Below are 17,781 nucleotides of genomic sequence, written 5' to 3'. Positions count from 1 at the left end.
AGTGGGGCTCCCTCTGGCCCCCGCTGGGGAAGAAAGAAGAGTTAGCTAAGCAGCCACATTCTCCCCAAGGCATGTCTCAGATAGACCCCAGGCCTTAGACTGTGTCCTAAGGAATGGGACGAGAGGTCCTTATTAGACGATGGCCAGTGGGTAGGTGGGCTGTCTCATCTGGTGGAGCTGTGGAGGGCTCATCCGTCCTGGCCTTTCATGAGTCCTAGTCCAAAACCGCAGGCAGCCCCGAAGCCACAGTCCCCTTCTGCAGATTTCTGGGAGAGGTAATTGGCAAGGTCTTTTAGTTAACCCTGACCAGGTCAGTTTCAGTGAGGGAACTCGGGCGCTAGAGGAAGCGATCACAACCTTCGAGGGCCTTTTGAACCGTGGCGGCGGGATACTCTTTGAAGCATGCGGCCATTCCAGTCTCCTTCCAGATCGCTGTACACAATCTCAAAGCTCTGGCCCTTTGGGGTTAAAGACAGAACTGAATCTAAATTAAAGAAGGTGTGGTATATATCTACAATAGAATACTACTTAGCCATAAAAAAAAGAATAAAATCATGCCATTTGCAGCAACATGGATGGACCTAGAGATGATCATACTAAGTGAAATCAGAAAGAGAAAGACAAATACCATATGATATCACTTATATGCAGCATCTGAAATATGATACAAATGAACTTATTTACAAAACAGAAACAGACTCACAGACCTAGAAAACAGACTTATGTTTAGCAAATGGGAAAGGAGGTGGGGGGGGGGATAAATTAGGAGTTTGGGATTAGCAGATACAAACTACTCTATATAAAACAGATAAAGACATACTCTATAGCACAGGGAACTATATTCAATATCCTGTAAAAAACCGTAATGGAAATAAGATGGAAAAGAATATATACATATACACATATATATACATTTTGCTGTACACCAGAAACTAACACAACATTGTAAATCAACTATACTTCAACCAAAAATAAAAATTAAAAAAAAAAGAAAGAACTGAATCTAATTCAGTTTCCTTTGTGGTTAAGCGTAGTTCATCCACAATGGCGCCCTACCAGTTCCTCTTTAATCCTAGGCAAAGTGCAGACTGAATGATAGTAGAGCATGATTGCATACATGGGGAAATGAATGCAGTGTTATCACCCACCCCCCATTCTGGCTGCTTCCACCGCAAGGTTCTAGAGCGGTCCTCAACACTTTCCTGGAATTCCCGTTTCAAACTCTGAGGAAAGAACAAAGACCATGAGTGGGATTCATGTCTCAGTTATCTTTATATCCCTGGCAGCGTTTAGCTCTGAGCTCTGGTCTTCGCGAACGTGTATGCAGCATTGCATTGAATGACCAAGAGAAGTCAAAGGCATCAGGCTGGGTGCTGGGGATGCAAAGATGGGTAAAATGCTTGATCTCTGCTTAGTCGGAGCTGCCTTTTCAAGAAGGGATAGTCCAGAGGAAGGAGTCTGTAAACAGGGCAGAGACGGCAGGACAGAAACAGCAGCCAGAGAAAGCCAACGTGGGGCAGTCTAAGGATAGGGGAAGAGAGGTAGGCAAGGGAGGGGGAAAGACAGGGCCAAGCTGACCCAAAAGCGCCTGATTAAGGCTGCTTTGAGCTATTTTTCTAACGTAGAAGCCCAGCCCTCTCTGACCATATCATACTAGCAGGCTGGATAGTAAGGCTGGCGAAAATTTTAAATCGGTGAGCATAAACCTGATATTATTTGTTCCCACCCCCTCCCCTTATTATTCTTTTACGTGCATAAGCAGCAGCAACTCACATCAAAAGAAAAGGAAAAAAAGCCCTCCCAACACCCCTTTTCATGCTCCATCAATCAAGCTGCTCTCAGTATGCGTTTCTTTTCTCCTCTGAATCACGTGGCCTTTGCCAAGCTTCGTTTTAATTCCTCATCTTGCATTAAGAGAAATGACTTGCATCAACTGGCAGTAGAATCCAGGTATTTAGGGGTTCTCGCCACTGTGGTATTTAAATTGACATATGTTTTGAGGTCCATATTGGTAAATCCTATTACTGAGAAACAGTAATAAATAAAGGAGAGGTTTGAAATTGAATTTTTGGAAAAGGACTTGAGGAGGAAAGCCATTCTGTGCCCATCCAGTGTAGTGGAGAGACTGTGCATGTAGACTGGGAAAAGCCAGCTCACTGTTCCCAGGATGGCAGAGGGGAGCACGGAGGAGCTGGGGTGAGTCCTCGCCTCTGGGAGGTGGGTTACCAGCGAGTCCCGAAACAGATTGGGAGGACAGAAGTAACAAATAAAATATTCTCTTAGCCAGCAATCTGTGTTGTCTTGAACAGATTTTGCTAGCCGACAAAAGGCTAAAATTTGCCTGCCCTTGGATTACCGAATGGGGTTATTTACATAATTTCTGCACTAAGCACTCCTTCAGTGTTGCTTTTAACATTGTAAATGGGTTTAAATGGTTTCCAAAGTGACTTCACATCTGATACCGGGAAGAATTCCTGTCTCTGGGGAGGCAACATTGAGAGACCAGCTCCAGAGCATTAGGGCTTCCCTCCCTAAGAGAGAGGATGGGAGGGGTCCCCAGGACGGGGCTTCCAGGTTCTCTGGGGTCAGATACTAGCTCAGGCCTTGAAAGGAGCGCATGCAAGTAAGGACCCTGGAGGTGAAGGTCAGAGGCTCCCCTTCTGTGCAGGGAAGGATTATAGGGGCTGCAGGGGCCTATGTGGCCCTAGAACACTTTGTGATCCAGAATGCCAGGATGTGGTCACAGGAACCACATTGCTTTATTTACCTCTGTGTCCTTTGACTCCCCTCCCCCACTTTTTTTAGGGGTAAACTTTTTTCTCTCCTATATTCCAAATCTACATGACAAAATCTAGAGAAACGTATGTTTTCTTCTCTCCTGAGAGATGTCAGTGAAATCTCCTGTTACTTCAGGTATCTGTCCCTTTGAGTTGGGAAGAAAGCTTGCTAAAAACAGACTGGAGGCCTTCACAGAGAAACCTGCCGCTTTCTGGCTGGCTGACCTGTCAACTGTCTGGAATTCTCCCATTGGAGTCCTGAGGTTCCTCATTCTCTCGTGGAGAAAAGCCAAACGTAACTTATGAAAAGCAGCATCCTGAAAGACATCAGAGTAGGACACTGCATCGTTTCCAGGTAGCCTGGGGGGTGCAGGGCTGCCTTGCTAGGTTTGGCTGAGACACCAGGATGGAGAGCCTGGGGCACCTGGGAGGAGAGGGAGAAAGTGACTTGTTTAATGTCATACAGCTGGTCTTTGGAGGAGGTTGAACAAGAATATCGGCCTCTGCTGCGGTTCATTCCTCTGCATCTCACAGCCCTCTCCACGCCAGCTCTATACAGAGCCCGGGGGTCAGACTGCCCATAGGGAATGATTTGAAAGGTCTTGCACACTGGCATCCAAAAAGATGATGAAGACTGAGGCAAGAGAAAGAGAAATGACACTGGAAGGCAACTTCATTTTCACCCTAAGGCCTCAGCTCATGATAAAAAGACAAACAACCCATTTAAAAATTGGGCAGGGCATCTGAATAGACATTTCTCCAAAGACAGACAAATGGCCAATAAGCACATGAAAAGATACTCAACATCATTAGCCATCAGGGAAATGCAAATCAAAACCATAATGCGATACTACTTCACACCCACTAGGATGGCTATAATCAAAAAGATGGCCAATAATAAGGGTTAGCGGGGATAGGGAGAATTTAGAGCCCTCATTACACTGCTGGTGGGAATGTAAAATGGTGCAGCCACTTTGGAGAAGTCTAGCAATTCATCAAAAGGTTAAACATAGAGTTACCCTATGACCCAGCAATTCCACTCCTAGGGTATGTACCCAAAGGAAATGATAACGTATATCCATATAAAAACTTGTATATCAATGTTCATAGCAGGGTTATTTATAACAGCCAAAATGGAAACAACCCGAGTGTCCATCAACTGATAAATGTATAAACAAAATGTAGGACATCCATCCAATGGAATCGTATTCTACTATAAAAAGGAATGCAATAATGATATTTGTTACAACATGGGTAAAACTTGAAAACATGATGCTAAGTGAAAGAAGTCAACCATCTGAGATCCTCACCAAGCTCTGCTTTGCTTTTTCCACTCCTCTGGAGCCCCCCCAAACTGGAATCCATCCCTTGAATCTTCTTTTCCCCATCTCTCTGTGTATTTATTTATTTATCTGTCTATTTTTGTCACAGCTTTGTTGAGATAGTCACTACTATAGTTCACCCATTTAATGTGTACAACTCAATGGTTTTTAGTATATTCAGGAGTTGTGCAGTATTCACCACTATCAATATGAGAACATTTTCATCACCCTAAAAAGAAACCCATACCCACTAGCAGTCACTCTATTCCTCTGACCCCACCCTCAGCCTTAGGCAACCATCAACTTACTTTCTGTCTCTATGGATTTTCTTTTACTGGACATTTCATATAAATGGAATCAAATAACATACAGTCCTTTGTGACCGGCCTCTTTCACTTACGTAAGTTGTCAGGGTTCATTCAGGCTGTAGCATGTGTCTGTATTTTGTTTTTATTGCTAAATAATACCGTATGGATATACCATATTTTGTTTATCAGTTGATGAACCTTTGCCTAATCCTAGATCATGAACTTTACTCTTACGTTTTCTTCTAAGTGTTCTATAGTTTTGGCTCTTACATTTAGGTTTTTGATCTGTTTTGAGTTAATTTTTGTATATGTTGTGAGGTAGTGGTCCAAATTCCTTGTTTTGCATGTTGCCCCAGAAGTAGAAGTCCTCCAAATTTGTTCTCTTCAAGGTTATTTTGGGTCCCTTGTATTTCCATATGAAATTTAGGATCAGTTTGTTAATTTCTGCAAAGAAGCCTTTGGGGTTTTGATAAGAATTGTGTTGAATATTTAAATCAATTTGGGAAGTATTGCTAACATAACAATATTAAATCTTGTAATCTGTGAACATGAGATGTCTTTCTGTTCATTCTCAGAATCCTGAAACTGTCTAGGGCCGCATACCCATGGAACTCTGTGTGTTTGTATGTTGCCCACTCCTGGAAATTCAGCCACCTTCTTTTACCCTGTAAGGTCTCTTGCCTCTATTCCCCCATAGGCCTTTTGCCATATTTTGCTTCCCTGACTTGGCTTCCTTCCAATGCCAACAGCTGAGTCTGCCCCAATTCATGGGGGCATCTAGTTGTCGGGTCACAAATCAAACTAGCCTGGATCACCTACTGTCTACCAGTCTCTTAGCTCACAGTCTCCTCCTTGAAGAAACAGGCAAGGTGAAGATTCTTGGTTATGAGGAGAATTTTCCATCTGTATTATTTCCTTGTGGTGCAGCCAGAGTTGGGAAATAGAAACAGAAGATCACACACACACACACACACACACACACACAAATTTGCCACTAAATTCAATCAATAAAGGCCCAGGGGAGGCCACTAAATTCAATCAATAAAGGCCCAGGGGAGGTGTGCAAACACTCGAGAGGGTCCCAGTATCCTCAAGGACGGAGTTTGGGAAACTGAAGGTAGAACGGCTTGAAGTGACCTAGTTTGGGATGAACATACGTGGTCTATGCTGACCTGAGTCAGCTCACCAGCACACTCTCATTTACAGAGAGCATACAGGACTGTCTCATGGGTCCCTGAAACCTCTCTGTGTCTTCTTCCTCTTCTCCTCACCAGTACCAGGAATTCATTTTCACAAATTAGTCCTTCTTGACAATCAGAAATGCTTTGATTGTCCTGCTTGGGACTGAGAGAAATTGGGTGGTCCTGTTTTCCTCTGGGAACAGGACCTTTTGAGCCTGGAAGCCAGCTGTGCTCCTGCAAGAGGATGGCAAGTTGTCACTTCCTTGGGCTTTTGCATCCCTTAAAGGCAATTAACATTTCAGCCTTCCACTTAAATATTCTAGCAACAAGTGCCACCTGTACATGATGGCATTGGGGTGGATGCTTCCAGAAGGCCGGGCATCTGTGCTCTTAGGACTCCAACACAGAGCATATTAATAAATGGAGAATTAAACCGTTGTACACTTTGTGCTGATACGACTAAAGATATTCTGTTTTTTTAGTTTGAATTCGCCATTATAGCTCTGTAGGGCCCAGCTTCAACCAGATGGGAAATAAAACCTTCACAGGTGACAATCGTGCACTACTGAGAACTTAAGAAAACCCATGCGTCACCAGGAGCACATCACATGTATTGGCCTTTCTTAGGAAGAGCTGCATTTTAATATCCTGAGCTGCTGTATCTATAAAAAAAACTCCCCAAAACCATCTTTTCTACCAGTTTTAGTCAGGTGAGGTTAGGCTATGCTGCAGTAACAAACCAACCCCGAAAGCTCAGTGGCTTTATATATGAAAACACATTTCTCGCTCAGGCTGTCTCCTGAACCATTGCTCTCGGGCCTGGGGGAGGGAGCAGTGGCCTCTGGGAATTTCTCTGTCAGGCTGATGAAGTCCTTGCCCCCCTCCCCAGGTGTGGCTGTGCGGGGGCAGCATGGAGGTCCTGCCTTGCTCACGGGTGGCCCACATCGAGCGGAAGAAGAAGCCATACAACAGCAACATCGGCTTCTACACCAAGAGGAATGCTCTCCGGGTTGCCGAGGTCTGGATGGACGATTACAAGTCTCACGTGTACATAGCGTGGAATCTGCCACTGGAGGTAGGACCAAAGAGCCCTTCCCCATCACCCTAGATCACTGACATTATGTTTGATGGGTCACTGATCCCTTTACTAAGCCGATGGTTCCTCCCCAGAAAGATGCTCACCCTTGCAAAATTATAAGTGTACTTTGAGGCGGCTTACAGACCTCCAGGTTTTAGAACCCCTGCTTTACACGGGGATCGGCACCATGGAAATCTCTAAATCCATTTACAGAGATTAGAGGGGTCTCACTGTGTTAATTCTGGTCTCATTATATTAATCTTGACACCCTGCTTCGGAATGTACACCGTGTCCAGAAGATCTTTGCCCAAAGTTTTTGGCACCAGACCCTGTCGTCTGCTCTCATGGTGTGCCCTCCCGTGGAGCTCCAGCTGCCCCGTGACGTATGTCCCTACTGTATGCTGGATCCTTGTTTACATGGCTCTTCGGTTCTCTTCCATATTCTACCCAGAATATAATCTAGGAAAATCCCCGTGTTACTACAGCCCCACAGGAGTATTGCACGGCGGTTGTGCTCTGGCTTGGTTGGGATCCCAGCCCTGCCGTTTACGGTTATGACATCTTGAACAAATCTACTTATCATCTCTGTATCTTAGGTTCCTCAGCTATAAAATGGGGATAATAGCAGGTCCTCATTCCTAGGTTGATTGTGAGAAGTAAATCAGAAGTACTTAATCTAAGTACTAAGTACTAAAGTACTAAAACTAAGTACATGTGATGTACTTAAAGCAGTGCCTGGCACAGGATAGGGAATGTTGGCAAGCATTTCTGTCCTCCGTAGCACAGCGGGGTGACCTATACCCTCAGCCACAGTTGGGTTTATCTGTTCAGCCAGAGCACTTGTAGGTGTACGAGCTGTGGAATTGTTCCCACTGAGAAATGGCAGCCCCTGTGTTTCAGGAGGCTGGAGCCCAGGACAGCAGAAATGCAGTTGAACATGTGCAGGTTTGTAGATAAAGAGGATACAAGTGAAGAATTTTTATATCATTGTTGTTACAATTATTGAAATAATGTTCTAAAGCACTGAAAACCCCCTTATGGCCATGCAGCACTTTATAGCTGTTAAACTAGAAATGATTTTCCACATTATTATATAAAAATAGGCAACCTTTGTTGAGCTCCTTACAATCTCCCAGGTACTCGCTAAGTTTCTTATTTGCAATATTTCATTTAGCCCTCATAACAACCTCATGACAGAGGAACTGCCTGCCCTGGTGTTCTCATCTGTAAGACAGAGATTGTTAACCTTGGTCTCATAGGGCTCCTGGAAGGATAAAAATGAGGCTTAAAACAGAGCATAACAAATATTAAGTGCTCAATAAATGCTAGCTTGATATGAACCCACTGTGATGTCCATTTTACAGATGAGTGAACTGCAGCTCTGGCAAGTTCAATTGACTTGCTTAAGGTCCTACACCCAGCACATGGCAGGGCAAGGATGTGAACTGGCATCTTCACTCGACTCTGCCCACAGCCCCGTGACATCAGTGGAACAGACCTTGTTATTTTTCTCGTTTGCAGATGAGAGTTGTGATCTAGGATGGGGGTGTGACTTGGGGTCAGAAGAAGTGAGGGCTGCCAACTCTATTCCAGTGCTTCTCCATCATTACAAACCACCTCGGTCCCTAATGCCAGTGTTCCCTACCGGGCTTTTCATAAATGACCATCCTCATTAATCACGCTAAGTATATTAAAACAAAGAGTTAAATATCACTGCCCAGGTTTGCCTTTGAATATTAATGTTTGACATTTAAAGGGACTTGTCTTTAAAAAAAAAAAATCACTGTTTGGCTGCTGAAGAAGAAATCTTAATGGAATCATTTAAACACTTCTCCTGCTCCAAGATGATGCCTGGCTGTCCGCCGTGGAGGAGAGCGTATCCTGTCTGCACTGGGTCACAGCCATCCTGTGGCTGGCTCTGGAATCGTATTTCAGCTACTTTATTTTCCCCTGTCAGCACACAGCAGCACATTACAGGTTCATTTCTGTAAAAGCAGAGTGAATTATTCATTAGAACGTCATTACCAGCTTTGCAGTGGAAAATTATTTTCACATCTGCATATAATGAACTTCTCAAAGAGCCAGCAAAGGGGGGAAATTACACGTGTACGGAAAAGAAAGATGGGAGGAGGTTATAGACATTTACTTTCTCGTCTTAATCAAATAATTCCTCTAATAATTGGGTTCTGAGAGTCACTGAAGAAATGGCAGAGATGGAGATGGGGCCTAGGTTGTCAATATCAGTGTGTCACGGGATCCCTTTGATGATGGTAAGGTAGGCTGACTTTGGGGGTCGCGTGCTGTGCTCGGGGGACAGTAGCGTCTAGCTCGGGGCTAGATGATCAAGTAGGGGCTTCAGATTTCTCTCTGACGGTTTTGGCCAGCGCCTCCTGGTCACTAATGCCCTTTGCTTACTTTCAGAATCCAGGAATTGACATAGGCGATGTCTCAGAAAGAAAAGCCTTGAGGAAGAGTTTAAAGTGTAAGAATTTCCAGTGGTACCTGGACCACGTCTACCCAGAAATGAGAAGATACAATAACACCATTGCCTACGGGGAGGTAATTAAGACCACGCATGCTCTCGGCTTGGATGACTGTGCGGTGGGCTGTGGATTGCCTTGCTGGGGGAAAACAGGGAACAGAGTCGTTCACTCATTCATTCATTCATTCATTCAATGATTAGTTTTTGGAGTTGCAGGCTTTGACAGCAAGGCTCTCACCGGCTGGTGGGGGGATACATGTAATCAATGGGAGCGTGGGCCATTGTTTTTCCTACAGTGTGGAGCGGACCATGAGTTCTGTTTAGGACATTCTGAGGTCCCCTGGGACCTGTACCTGGGACATTGAGCAGGAAGTTGGGTGTAAAGAGAGGCGGGGACTGGACCTGTCTGTCCACTGCCCAGTGCCGTGGGCCAGAGCCACTTAACTGCCAAAGAAAGGGTACGGATGCTCTTCTCAGATTTTCTAGGATGTCACCTTTCTGAATATTAAAACAGATTGACTTTTCTCTTAGTACAAATGCCATAAACCTGCATTTTAGAAAAGTTTGAAAATAGCGATAATGGCAATGAACACTTACAATGTGCCGGTACTGTTCTAAGTGCTTTTCACATATGAGTTCAGTCACCCTCACTTTCCTAGGCAGTAGTGTTATTTCCATTTTATTGATAGGAACGCTGAGAGTTAGAGACATGAAATACATTATCTAAGGTCTCACAGCTTGTAAGTCATGAAACCAGGATTAGACGTAAGCATTCTAGTTCCAAAGATAATGTGTACATTTGGATGTATGGTCTGCTTTATTGTGTGTGTGTGTGTATTTCTTTTTACTAAAAATATATTTTTTATATACATACATATACTTTTTATATACACCTCTCTTTGGATATAGATGTATATAGATATTTGAAACTAAAACCAGGCTGTCCACAATGCCTAATAATTTGAAATGTTACTAATAATAGAGAATATTTTCCTGTGTTGTTAAGCCTTTTTCTGCAACATTATTAATGGCTGTATAAGATGGTACCTTTTGTGTATGCTGTGTTTTGCTTGAAGACATAGACATTTCTGTTGTTTCCTTTTTTAAAAAAAATATTATAAGCAGCACTGCTGAGAACATGCATGTGTATAAGCACTTGGGCATCTTCCCTGTTACATCCCTGTGTGTTTGGATGAGGAATCGGTGGCACAGATTCTGGTCAGGGCTCAGGGAGCCGGGTGCTCTGGACCCACCAGAGATACCCCACTACCTCTGGCATTTGGATTTCTTCCCAGGGCTCCCTGGAACTCCCCGTGACAGTCAAGCTTAAGATAGGAAGACTCTCATGGACTTAGGGGTTTCCTTTTTCTACAACTGTGAATTTTTCTATTTTATGCGAGAAGCCTTTTGTAGGGAGTAAATCAGCCCCAGGTTAAATCATCAAGGTGCAGGCGAAGTGTCCCTTTGGGGCTGGAGTCTGGATGGGGAGCTTGCTTCTTGCAGGGGCAGTGAGTGTAGTGGTTAAGGACTCATGAAGATTCTGGAGCCAGCCTGCTGGATTCAAGTCCGAGTGGCTCCTTTCAGCTTCTGTCCCCTCATCTGTAAAATGGGGAAGTGAAAGTACCTACTGCGTGGGGTTGTTGGGAAGATGAAACAAGCCGCCATATATAGAGATCTTAGACCAGTACCTGATACGTCCTACTACTTATTAATAGGTCCACATGTTTCTCTTTGTTTTTGGTTTTCAAAGATCAAATATAAAGGAGGCATCGAAAAACAGTGGGCAGTAAATGGATTGTTCGTAAGACAATTGGGTAAATTGCCCAGCTCTTTGGAAAAGAGAACAACTTAGATTTTTACAGCATATCATATCCCCAAGTATAGTTCAGAAGGACTATAGCATTAAATGAAAGAAAAGCCATAATTGAACCATCCGGAAATAGATATGAATCTGAACTCTGGGGACAGGCTCTCTAAGAATGAAAGCTATGCAAGAAAATGCAAAGAAAAATGATATTTGACATGAGTTCATAAATATTAAAATAATCTATATATCAACTGAATGGAGAAATAATATTCCAAGCTGGAAATCTGTATGTCATAAATACTATAGATGAATGGATAATACCATTAATGTATAATGAATTCTGTGAATTGATTTAAATAAAAATTTTGATTTAAATAAGAAAATAAAACATCCCCAAAGAAAAATAGACAAAGTACAAGAGAACATACAAGTGGATGAAATTTTTATATTTATTTCATAATCAAAGAAATTAAAATTTAAAATACACTGAGGTAACTTTTTTCCTTCTACCAAATGAACAAAGGTTCAATTTTGGAATATATGTTGGTACTTTGCCAGTGAGGTCTTAGTAATATGAAAAAGCACAGGTCCTCTGGTGAGAGTGCAAATTGAAACAAGCTTTTTAAAAAGCAATTTGAACCAGATGTATTAAAAAGCTTAATGAGAGTCATACTTTCCTCTCCACTCTTATCCCAAGCAAATAATCTGAAATGAGGACAAAGATTTGCGAGTAAAATTGTTCATCTCAGGGATTTATTTTTTCCTTGATCAAAAATTTGAATTTAACTTGAAGGTTAGTTAAATATACTATATTAATGGTTTGCAATAGTTTGCAGCCATTTCAAAAGGTGTATACAAAAGTTTAATGATGTGAGAAAAATATTGATAATATAAGACTTAAGAGGAAAAAGTCAGGATTATAAAATTAGATTAGCTACCATTTTAGATTGGAAGTAAGCAAGAGAATAGTATTGGGAGGTGAAACTTCTACATAGTGGGACAGACAGTTTTTATGTGGATATTTTATCATGTTTTCCCAGGTGTCACTAATGTTTATGTGATAATTTTATAAATGAAGAAAAATACCTTTGCAAAGAGAAAGAATAAAAATGAGAAAATGCCAGAAGTCCAGGGCACAGTTCCACAGGCTGTGGACTGCAGAACTCCAGGGCCTGCCATTCACATGAAGCACAGTGTAAATGACAACTGTGGAGCTGAAGGGTGGAGTGGCCTTGGAGATAACATAGAGATCATAATCTGATTTTTGGAGGGGAGAAGCCTTTTGTTTTTGCAAATTTTCCTATCTTTTTTTTTTTTTTAATGTATGTATGTATGGCTGTGTTGGGTCTTCGTTTCTGTGCGAGGGCCTTCTCCAGTTGTGGCAAGCGGGGGCCACTCCTCATCGCGGTGCACGGGCATCTCACCACCGCGGCCTCTCACCGCGAGCACAGGCTCCAGACGCGCAGGCTCAGCAATTGTGGCTCACGGGCCTAGTTGCTCCGCGGCATGCGGGATCCTCCCAGACCAGGGCTCGAACCCGCGTCCCCTGCACCGGCAGGCAGACTCCCAACCACTGCGCCACCAGGGAAGCCCCCTATCTTTTTAAAGTAATAAATTCAATACATAGATTACATAGAAAACAAAAAGATAAAAACAAAACTTATGTCAAATCCCAATTCCCGGGGCTTCCCCCGTGGCACAGTGGTTAAGAATCCACCTGCCAATGCAAGGGACACGGGTTCGAGCCCTGGTCTGGGAAGATCCCACGTGCCACAGAGCAACTAAGCCTGTGCGCCACAACTATTGACCCTGCGCTCTAGAGCCCACGAACCACAACTGCTGAGCCCATGCACCACAACTACTGAAGCCTGCGCACCTAGAGCCCATGCTCCGCAACAAGAGAAGCCACCGCAATGAGAAGTCTGCGCACAGCAACGAAAACCCAAGGCAGCCAAAAATTAATTAATTTTTTAAAAATCTCAATTCCTAGCTATGATCAATGTTAACATGTTAGGGCACTGGTTTCTCTTACTCCTTCTCTGCTTGCTGAGCTCACCATATACTGAAATATATTTCAGATGGACTATAGTATTAAATGGAAGAAACCAACCTGAATCAAATTCAGTTTGGTAACAAGATCTAGCATTATTTAGACGACTCTGTTTTTAACACTCCTGTGGGTTCTTTTCACCACACCCAGACCCCAGAGCAGTGGGAAAAAGAGGAAGGCAGAGTGAATATCATACGATATGAGTACTTTCTAGCCTTTGTTTTTCATGTACAATTCTGTTTGAGAGTTTTTCCCCAGGCCAGTGAGTATTTCTGGCTTTAATGCTCCTTGCTCTTTCTTTCTTCATTTTTTAGCTAGCTTGCTTGGGGGCTTTTAAAAAGCTTTCTCATCATGTGCACTGTATATGCCCTGTTCTTATAATTACATTTTGGTAACCTCTAATTTATTTTTTTAAATTAATCTCTGAGCCTCCAAAATGAAGGGTCAAGTGGTATGTAATACAAGAACTTTTACCGACCTCTTCATCAGTTGATGTTAATTTTCAGTCTTTGTGAATATTATGTGGAATGTTAAGACTCAAATATTATTACACTTTATTTGCACTTTATACCTCCTTGAAGAATAACATTTTAGTCAAATGCAGTTCGGTGACAGAATTTACCATTATTCAGACAATTGTGTTTTAATGCTCAGTGCTACTAGTTCTTTTTTGCCGCGCCAGACCCCAGCACAGAGGCAAAGGGAAATAGACACCTCTGAGCAGGTGTCAGCCCCTGGTGTTTCTGCCTCACCCTACAAGCAGTGTTGGGGCCCATACCCACTTAGATAATAAGTCATTCTTCCTTGAGTTGTAAATTTTTATTCCTCCCTATTAGCTGAATGTCTTAAATTAATTTTTAAAGAAAGATATGCAGGGAGGGATAAAGTAGGAGTTGGGGATTTGCAGATACTAACTACTACATATAGAGTAAACAACAAGGTCCTACTGTATAACACAGAGAACTATATTCAAAATCTTGTAATAAACTATAAAGGGAAAGAATATAAAAAAGAATATAAAAGATATATATATATACACACACACACATATATAACTGAATCACTTTGCTGTACACCAGAAACTAACTCAACATTATAAATTAACTACAATAAAAAGACAAAAATTTTAAAAGATATGCAAATACTTTATATCCTGACTTTTACACGTGTAAGATATTGCCTTTCCAATGCAAAAGCACTTCAGTGTGTACAGAAGCATTAGCCACCAACTCTTCTGTTCAAAATTCTGTGCTAGGCTCATACTGAAAAGTCTTTGCTCCCTAGTTCACTTTTACTCATCTTTTGTTTTTTCTTTTAGCATTATTTATATGAAATACGACACACATACAATATGCATAAGCCAAACATGTGCAACATAATAATATAAAGCAAAAATCCATGTAGCCGTCCCCTGGGTGAAAAACAGAACATTGCCAGCATCTCTTCCACTTAATACTCTTTAACATTTAGCTCAGGAGTCATCTCCCCTTAGTCTCTGAAGCCCTCAGATGGGGTGAAGGCAGGCTCCTTGCTGCCCTGGCATAATTCAGTCATTGTACTAGCTCTTCCTGTGTCTGTCTCTCTCTCCAGACCATGCTTCAGAGCAGGAACTCTTTTTTTTTTTTATCTTTGTGCTCGTTACACTTAGCACAGTACCAGGCCCTCAATAAGTATTTATTAAATTACTGAATGAGAGATGTGCTTGCATAAACATTAGAAACAAAATTTAAAAGCCTGGCTTTCTGAAATCATTATATGGAACACATATGCCACAGAAACATTAATATCCTTAATATGTAAAGAGCTCTTACAAATCTATAATGAAACCACTTGAGATCCCAATGGGAAAATACATAGGTAATTCTCAAAAAGGGACTAATTGCTAAACATGAAGCATTCCAATTTACTATTCAGTATAAATTTATAAAAACAGGATATCTTTTGTCAGCTCTCAAACAGTAATATTTTTTATTAATTTTTAACACCTCTAATTTTTATTTTACTTAGTTTAAATGCTTTGTTAGACTTCAGTAGACATTTTTACCATATTGCTCTTATGTATACATAAAAAGAAAAATAAAAGCAAAATACATTGGTAAAGGTATTTCTAAAATTTCATCACTTTCAAAAATCTAACTCTTCTGAATTACGTTTTGACTCAGAAGTTGTCTGGGCTTTTCCATGTAATTAATCTTCGCACCATTGAAAGCACTGGCAACAAGCATTTCCTTAAAGCATCCATAAAAGAACTAAAGTCATAGTGCTGGTCTCCTAAGTTAGCTTTGCAATTCTTTAAAGATAGCTCTCTTTGGACCAACTCTGGGAATGTTGTTTAATAGGTCTGATTCATCATTTCTCTCTACATCCCTCTTTATGAACTTTTGGAACCTTGGGTTTAAAAAGAATGCTGGAAGGAAGGAAGGAAGGAAGGAAGGAAGGAAGGAAGGAAGGAAGGAAGGAAGGGAGGAAGGGAGGGAGAGAGGGAGGGAGGGAGGGAGGGAGGAAGGAAAAGAAAGAAAGAAAGAAAGAAAGAAGGAAGAAAGGAAGAAAGAAAAAGAGAATCTATCCTAGGTATTTCAAACATGGGATTTAATATAAGGAATTGGTTTCCAAGAGAAAAGGGGTGATACTCAGACATCAGAAGCTGCTTTTCCTCTGGCTTGAAACCTGTAGCTTACCAAAAAAAAAAAAAACAAAATGCTCCCCCATGGATTTTTTTCCCCAAGCTGATGTTCTTTTACTTTCTCTCTGTCCAGCTTTGAGATATAATTGACATATAACATTGTATAAGTTTAAGCTGTACAACTTGTTGATTTGATACACTTATATATTGCAAAATGATTACCACCATATCATTAGCTAACATGCCACATAATTACCATTTCTTTTTTGTGGTGAGAACATTTAAGGTCTGCTCACTTAGCAACTGTCAAGTATGTTGCTATCAATATTGTCAGCTATAATTACCATGCTGTACATAGATGCCCAGAACTTACTCATCTTATAACTAGAAGTTTGTACACTTTGATCAACACAATACTTTTAAAGGGTGAAACTCAGGACTGGTTAAGTATTTACATACCTTCTGGATAGGAATATCAATTAGTCCAAAGCTTCTAGAAAGCAGTTGGGCAGCATGTTTTAAGAACATTAAGGTCTCCATGCCCTTTGATACCGTAGTCTCAGTTCTAGGAGTCTATTCTTAAGGAAATCTGAAACGTGAACAAAGCTTTATGCTTTGTTGCTCATTACAGCCAAAACTGAACAAAATTAAATTGTCCAAAATTGGGGAAAAAAATGTGTAAGAGGATTGTGAACCATTGTTACTTTCCTCTGTATTTCCTAAAACATCTCAATGAGATGGTGTTACTTTTTAAATTTTTTTTAAAAAGTTATTAAAAGTCTGCTCAGTTGTCTGAACCCAGCCACAACTTGGGTGCGCAAAAGCAGATTGTCCCGTGCGTCTCTTCTTGATTTATCCCTGGTTAGTTTGGTTTCCATGGAGAATATAATCTGGAGGGGGCTCAGATGTATGGGGTAGACCAACAATGTTGCCATTTTCCCACTGGTTGAGATTTCAGGGTGGTGGGTGGGATGGACACCAATATAGAATCACAGTGGGCCTGGAGATCCAAATTAGGTAAGTTCTTACATGCTTCCAAAGAGACATGCCTAGATTCAGGGATGTTGTCTTGGGAACTTCTGTTTTTTCCTCTGCAGATTCATTCCAAACACCTAGAATGGTACCTGGTCCAGTGTATGCATTCAGTAAATATTTTTTGAATATATGAATGAATGTTGCTTGAGCTTTTCCTGATGGCAAGATTTTTTTTTTTTCTGTTTTGATTACTATTTTTCATGCCTCTATGCCAGTAATGACCTGAAAAGCTGACCCATGGTTCCCAGGGTTGTGAAAACCAGTGCTGGTGCCGAGGTCCACTTGGATAACCAATGTGTAGTCAATGTTCCTATGTCCAAAGGTTCTCTGAGATCTTCCTTTGTGCTGGGAATGGGGGAGCTATGTGCATGTGTGTGGGTCACAGGCAGAGGGCCAGTACCCACACCACCGACTGGAGGACTTTGTTGCTAAAGTGATCACCTCACCGACTGAAGCTTCGGTCCTTACTTGGGGGCGGGGGTGTGGGTCTCATGGCCTTTGCATCAAGAAGTCAGAACCAAGCCACAGTGGATGGGGGGCAGGTAGCTCCACCAGATGAGCTCTGACGGGTCATGTTTCGCCTATTCCTGCAGCTTCGCAACAGCAAGGCAAAAGACGTCTGCTTGGACCAGGGGCCGCTGGAGAACCACACAGCAATACTGTACCCGTGCCATGGCTGGGGACCCCAGGTAGGAGCCCATCTCTGAGCAGGAAGGGAGTAAGGTCACCGGACCTACAGGGGATGTGTAGGACTTCTGGGAACTTCTGTCCTCTACTTTAGTAATTGTTACCTGTTCTGAGCAGCCGAGAGGCTTTCTGGTGGTTTCTCTATAGAGACTAGGGAAAAGATTCACAAGTGGTAGCATCAACACAAATATTAAAGAGGATCAGTGGGCACATTTCCTACTGAAAGGAGACCGCATACAATTTGTGTCATTTGCTAATAGGCAAATGGATGCCACGTGTACATATGTTTAATTATAACCAAATATGCCTGTTTACAACTTCAGAGAAAGAGTTAGCGGCTTCCCTCGTGAGAACCTGATTGATATCTCTGTTCTGAAAGGCCATCATCAGTTTGGTGGTAAGCATGGCCTGGTCTGTAAGTGCTGGTACAA

The 17,781-nt window shown here is 42.0% G+C and overlaps 1 protein-coding gene across 3 annotated transcripts in view; it reads left to right on the top strand.

Annotated features, from left to right (window-relative positions):
• GALNT17 (polypeptide N-acetylgalactosaminyltransferase 17) overlaps positions 1-17,781 on the top strand; it is a 472,484-nt gene that overhangs the window by 399,379 nt on the left and 55,324 nt on the right. For all 3 annotated transcript variants that reach the window (XM_036825175.1, XM_036825178.1, XM_036825176.1), the window contains exons 7-9: positions 6,478-6,663; positions 9,088-9,225; positions 17,257-17,352. In XM_036825175.1, coding sequence (XP_036681070.1) covers positions 6,478-6,663; positions 9,088-9,225; positions 17,257-17,352 — 420 coding nt within the window. The remainder of the gene's footprint in view (positions 1-6,477; positions 6,664-9,087; positions 9,226-17,256; positions 17,353-17,781) is intronic.

The sequence above is a fragment of the Balaenoptera musculus genome, chromosome 15 (genome assembly GCF_009873245.2).
Source record: "Balaenoptera musculus isolate JJ_BM4_2016_0621 chromosome 15, mBalMus1.pri.v3, whole genome shotgun sequence".
Classification (NCBI taxonomy): domain Eukaryota; kingdom Metazoa; phylum Chordata; class Mammalia; order Artiodactyla; family Balaenopteridae; genus Balaenoptera; species Balaenoptera musculus.
This window is presented reverse-complemented; position numbering and strand designations above follow the sequence as displayed.